The 6000-nt window shown below is 47.5% G+C and overlaps 3 protein-coding genes across 3 annotated transcripts; all 3 read right to left on the bottom strand.

Annotated features, from left to right (window-relative positions):
* Positions 1-1301: 1301 nt before the first annotated feature.
* TrAFT101_004277 (uncharacterized protein) lies at positions 1302-2780 on the bottom strand (the record flags this gene model as incomplete). Its single annotated transcript, XM_066127115.1, has 2 exons — positions 1302-2509; positions 2582-2780. 2 exons carry the CDS (start codon positions 2778-2780, stop codon positions 1302-1304), a joined length of 1407 nt encoding a protein of 468 aa, XP_065983224.1.
* A 737-nt stretch (positions 2781-3517) lies between these two features.
* TrAFT101_004276 (uncharacterized protein) lies at positions 3518-3991 on the bottom strand (the record flags this gene model as incomplete). Its single annotated transcript, XM_066127114.1, has 1 exon — positions 3518-3991. One exon carries the CDS (start codon positions 3989-3991, stop codon positions 3518-3520), a length of 474 nt encoding a protein of 157 aa, XP_065983223.1.
* Positions 3992-4040: 49 nt separating this feature from the next.
* Positions 4041-5268, bottom strand: TrAFT101_004275 (uncharacterized protein). The gene is made up of 5 exons (XM_024901632.2): positions 5099-5268; positions 4998-5027; positions 4720-4873; positions 4470-4648; positions 4041-4407 (listed from the first exon to the last, which is right to left on the bottom strand). The coding sequence occupies exons 1-5, from the start codon at positions 5198-5200 to the stop codon at positions 4375-4377; spliced, it is 498 nt and encodes a 165-aa protein (XP_024765936.1). The 5' UTR covers positions 5201-5268; the 3' UTR covers positions 4041-4374.
* Between the last annotated feature and the right edge of the window lie 732 nt (positions 5269-6000).

Genomic DNA, 6000 nt, shown 5'->3' with positions numbered 1-6000 from the left:
GACCCGGCCCATCCATCACGGGGATTGGGGGATGGGGGAATATGGGGAGGGGGCCCGGGCCGCCAACGAAGTCGAATCAACCCATATTTGGGAATAAGTGCATTTTGCAGACGCGGCAGAGAGGCAGAGAACCCATGAAGGATGATCCTGCTATGGCCGCCACCTAGACATACGCCTAAAACTACAGTACAACACACACGCACACACGGAAGGGAAAGACAAGGGGGGAGTTTAAGAAAAGAATAGGAAGAAAAAAACGAGGGGGCTGGGCAGAAAGAAAGTCTTGCCCATGGGGGTTTGATGGAGAAAATGGGGGGTGTCTATTTCTCTCTGTTTCACTCTCTCTCTCTCTCTTATCAAGGGACTTATGTTGTGACAACGAGCAATGGGGTAATAAAAAGGCATGTGATTTGGCATTGAGGATAGTCCACGCACATGCTGCATATGACAACGAATCTTTGTTGTCTTTTCTAATGGACCTGCCCTCTCCGTCTTGTCAGTCAGTCAGTCAGTCAGTCAGTCAGTTAGTTAGTTAGCAGTAGGTATTATGTAGTAAGTATTTGGTTTGTGCGGTGAGAGGTCGGATGAGGAATGACGGGACGTGAGAATCAGGTTGGGGATAGCTACTACCTACCTATGACTATCCAGAAAAAAAAAAAAAAAGATCGACAATGGCTCTATGTATAGTGCTTTTCGTATATTCGTCCAGTCAAAAGTGTCCAAACCCAGCCCAATCTTTTTGCTTCCTTTGCGTACCGTCGTTACACTCGCGTTGACTCAGATGGAGACATACACCCCCTTGGTTTGTCCAATAGACAAGAGAGTTTGTGTATTGTAGGACCCTTCCCCTGAAAGTGATATCCAATATCTAGTGTAGCGAATGACAGCACGCAGGCCGTCTAGTACATTAGGCAGCGTCGGTCTAGTTGCGTATCAACGTCAATAGTGCGCAATACCTGCCGCTTGGCGTGGAACAGCGGGAGAGGGAGCTATTGGCTTCTTCATTTTCAACTCATTTTACTTCTCGTTTTGGGCCGCAGGAAGTAGCTCGCGATTTTAGAATATCACCAAGTTCAGCTTTTTCTTTGTGTGTGTTATAAGGCTTTCTGTAGTTAATAGTTGTTGATATTGATTTTTTTTTTTTTACTCATGGACTTCCTATTATTCAGACATTGGTCTACCAAATCGTCGATCAAAACAGCTCCTCGTGATACAGGTAACGAATACTTTCATATAATGCATCTTAGACATGACACAAACCCCACTGTTTACCTTGCTAGCCACTGAACAAGCTTCGCTGATTACTCTCCAATATCGCCCAACTCTTCTTCTCTCAAATCTGTATTGAGAACTAAATCCTCTTTGTATCTTCTGTGCACGATAATAGTTAGACCCTCGATGCCGTAGTCATTGTATTGATCATGACGCGAAGCCGTCCCCAGCCCTTGTTCAACGTTATCTGGATTTGATTGGTGTTGTAGCGCGATATCTAACTCGCTTTTCAGTTTATCAAATGCAGTACTTAGCCCCAAATACCGTGAGCGCCATTCACAGATGTGGTGACTGATAGGCATCTCAGGATCCTCATCAGGGGCTGTAAGAGTTATCTTTGGCTCTGTTTCAGCAATTTCAGCAATTTCTTCCACAACATTTTCCATGTTGTCGTCTATAGATCCCATCTGCTTGTGTGCCCCAAATGCTCGCTCTTTGGTCTCTACTTCATGTCGTCTTGATGAGCTGGCGGATATTCTTTCGTTATGAAGAAATACAGCTGGAGATTGGGGAGAGTGTAACTGAGATCCGAGAGTTGATGGCGAATGTGTCTTTTTGAGGGAGTTGCTCCTCGACAGTAATGTATCTCCGACTTTTCTCAATTGTTGTCTCCACGTTGAGGCGTCAGAAGATTCAATGTTTTGTTTGGGACTCTTTGTTGAATTGGCGACGGCGGCCTTCCTCAGCGAATCTTGAAATCCAATCGTTTCTCCAGCTCCTCCTCCTTCTCCTGCTCCTGGCGTTTTTGAGATTAAATCGGTTGCTTTTCTGGTGGGCGAGCTTCTAGTGTTCTGTAGTAACTCCTGTTGCTCGTTTGCCTCAGTATCCTTTGTCGGCTCATGCTTGGACTCATACTGATGCTCTGCTGGACTGCTATTTTCTCGAGATAGTGGTGTACACTGCGAGGCCACGGTTGTCTTTGAAACAGCCTTGCCTAGTGGAGAGGCCCCTGAATTTGCTAAATCCAAATTCTCAATCTCAGCCTTTTCCAAACTCAACATTGAAGTGTTTTCGTCACCATTCTCAGACATAATAATTCGCTGAAACGTGCTTGGACCTTGTGCCTTCGTCCAGAAAATATCTTCGTCAATGCTGTGTAAGCTATGAGGCGCCCTCTGAGTATTTGTAGTGACATCGTCGGCAAGATCATGTGCTCTTTGGCGAGGTGAAGTTCGCAAGGTATTGTCAGTCCATTGGTCATTAGTACAAAGTCCTTGCGAGGGTGATACAACTACGTCTTATATATATCGGTATTTATCAGCATCGTTTAACTCCAGTGACGTTATAGCAATGCTAGTCCCATACTCACCTGCTCTACCCTCAGACAAAGCCTCATACTCCGGTGGCTGAGACAAGAAAGGCTCTGCAGTCTTATAATTAGATGAGAGTGAAGTGGACAAAACGACATCCATTTCAGCTTCGTTTGGCCTATATATGGATTTGAAGGAGTTTTTTGAGCTACTCTCGTATGTCGCCTCTTCTTTGCTCAAGCTAGGTCGATCAACCATTTGTCGCCTCAGTGGAGAGTGGTGAGCGAGGCAACATATGCTATGCCTTGCAGGATCGCTATTTGTATGACAAGTTGGGCAGCTGGAGCGTTGTTCATGGCTAATCATGTCACTGTAGGATTTCTCCAGACGCTGTCGGCGTTCATATCGAAATTGGTGACGTGCCTGCCTTTCTATCTCACTGCGTTCTGGTTGACTTTCTTTGCAAGTGATTGAGTCGCGGCTCTTTGATTGAGGTAGCTGATGGCTCACTGCATTCCAAAGTTAGTCCTGCTCTTGTGATCTGGGGCTGCATGTCGCCTACTTCTGCCTTCCCTACTCAGGGGCTCAGATAAACTCCCAAGGCTTTGGCTGTGAGCTACCCCTTGGCGCCGCGCCCCTAGCTCTGGCTTCTGTTGTTCTTGCGTACGTATGCGACCTGTCGGAAGGGGCGTAGTTAAAGCACTCACCAGCTCTGTTTTGCATTTGAAGCAAAATTCATGACCGCACCTTGCGCAGCGTGATCGTGCATGCAAGAACCCACCACAAGAATGACATACTTGGATAGTTTTCATTCGTGAAACCTGCTGTTGTTCTCGGCCATCTGATAGCCAACCTTCAGGCCGTGAGACGCCAAACATGTCAAACATATCCAGTGCGTCTTTCTGTTCCTCTGCAGAGTTGTCTAGAGCCGGCTGTGCGGTCTGGATAGTCGAAAGTGATGCTCGCGGGTTGGCCTGGGAACGCCCAGAAGACTTCTAGTCCAAATTTGAATCGCCGGCTCGGTTTGACCTGCGCGAGCCCTGGAATCTGCTAGGACCCCGAGTTGGGCTCTGTAAGCCCATAGAATTGGTTGATCTTGATGCTCTCAAATTTGGCTTTACATTGTACATATGAGCACTTATCGATGTCGCTTCCCAAGCAACTCCGTTGTCATCGCTGTGACTGTCATTAATTCTCAAGCCCGGATACGAATGTCCAACTGGAGGTGAAGCAGTGACCTCAAGCCGTGTACCCTGGCAAGCCGGGCTGCAAACCTCTTCGCCTTCACGCACGTTCGCGACATGGAGCGAATTCTGAAGCTTGGGGCGGTCTTTGCTTGACATGATATTGAGTTGCCGTATTCGAGACTCGACAAATCCAGAGGGCACAAGATTGTCCGGCGGCGGTCCGTCTAACGATATCGGATCCTTGGAGGGAGTCATGGGATCATTCAAGAAGTTATAAGCCATGTTGCTCGTCCAACAAAAAGCGTCACTTGAGCTAAGAAAATATAATGGGGTCGTATTGTTAAGAAGAAGAAAGTTAGAGAAGCAATTCTGAAAAGAAGAAGACTTCAAAACAAGCAAGAGAGAAGTTGCCTTGCCATCGAGTCAAAATGGGAAGGATGATTGATTCCTACTGAGACAAGGAGGAAGGAGGGGTATGATTTCAGTTCATTATGTCTAGGAACCGCGGCTACATACAGCAACGCATATTGTCCAAGAGTCTGCCAAAAGCAGCAGAGATGCAATCTTTTTTTTATGTAACAGCACCGCAACTGGAATCAATTGTATCGGCTCTGCGCTAAAGACAGGTAGAAAAGTTGTACAGGAATTTATATTTCTACAATCGTTTATTTGACATGGGCAGCAAGGGTCTCGAGAACCTATCGACAGCATGTTAGCGCTTGTTTAATGACGAGTAGAGCCATGTCGTATTTTGACGCACCTCCAGCTCGATCTTGGCCTCAGCGATATCCTGCTCGCTTCCATTGCCGCTGGCGACCTTCTGGGCCTCGGCGATACCAGCACGGATAGCGTCAGCGCTGAAGTCCTCCAGGGGGTAAGCCTCGGGGGCGTTGATGCTCAGGACGGAGTTGGGCTGGACAGAGGCAAAGCCACCAGACACTATATGCGCGTTCATCGTCAGTCCTGCTATCGGAATTCTAGTTGTAGATTCGGAGGGGTTATCAACGCACGGAAGAACTGCTTGGCGGCGCCACCCTCCTCGATAACCTCGACCACGCCGGCCTTGAGCTGCTCGATGGAAGGGACGTGGTTGGCGAGGATACCCATGTCACCGGACTCGGCGGGAATGTTGACCTGGACGACATCCTGGGACTTGTAGATGGACTGTGAAGCATTGCGGTAATTAGCATCGAGGGAACATCTGTCGAGCGTCGCATATCCTCCACTCCAGCACAATCGGATCGCATTTCCAGTAAAACTCGATGTTCTCAGGGCGCAGCATTCATACCTGGTGAGGCAGGGCCAAGCTCAGCTTGATCTATAAAAATTTCAGTTAGCGATATATAAATTGCATGCCTCTTGAATGCGAGGCTCCGGAACATCCCTCACCTTGTCGGGGACGGCCTCAGCGTATCCTCTCCGCTGGAAGGCCACTCGCATGGCTGAAGGGCGAGCTCGGAGAGCCACACGGGCAACACGGAGGGAGTTCATGGTGACTGTGAGGACGATTGAGTCGTTACTTGTGGTGAGCTCAATTGAGGTCGCTGGCACGAATCTTTACCGGACTGCAGTCATTAATTCGGCTAGCGGGAAAATCGTTGCCGCAGCACGTGAGATCGCACGTGATTAAATCACCTTATGACGATGTTCTGCTCTGACTCGGCGCTGGCCGGGCTGAATATTGGCTCAAGCCTGCAAGGCTTTGAAAAGGCATACAAAGTTCTATAATTGCATTGAATGAGTTATGTACATGGCGATCCAAATCCTCAACGTTGCAATCAATGTCACCGTGCACTAAGATTGCGCTTGGGAGCAATAAAGGGGTGCTACTACTTACAACTTAGAGAAGCCAGACTCTACATCTAAAGCTATTCATTGACAAGGCGCTGCTAAATTGTGTCTTCGAATAAACTCTAGGCAGGCATCGATCATGATGTAGCTTATAATTTTAAGTTTGGAAGTTTGGGTAAGCATTCAAGTTGTAATCCATGACTGAGAGCATGCGAACCCGTCTTTCGAATGAGTGTCATGCATGGCTTCCATGTTATAACGGAACCGTAAAGTTTCCTTGGATAGATTTGGATATTTCGACTGCCGGTTACGCTTTTTCATTATCTCAAACAGAAAGTGAACATAGATATCGGTTACGAAGCAGCTTAGGCAGATTCAATAATTGGATTGCAAGATGAACAGCCCGGGAGACTCTATTTTTCTAAAGAGTCTCTTACCGCAAATTCTGAAGAGCCTCTTACCGTAACCTATAACAGACTCACAATTTGGTGAAGTCGGGC

This window comes from Trichoderma asperellum, chromosome 2, assembly GCF_020647865.1.
Source record: "Trichoderma asperellum chromosome 2, complete sequence".
Taxonomy (NCBI): domain Eukaryota; kingdom Fungi; phylum Ascomycota; class Sordariomycetes; order Hypocreales; family Hypocreaceae; genus Trichoderma; species Trichoderma asperellum.
The sequence above is the reverse complement of the archived record's forward strand: the minus strand, read 5'-3'. Positions and strand labels throughout refer to the sequence as shown.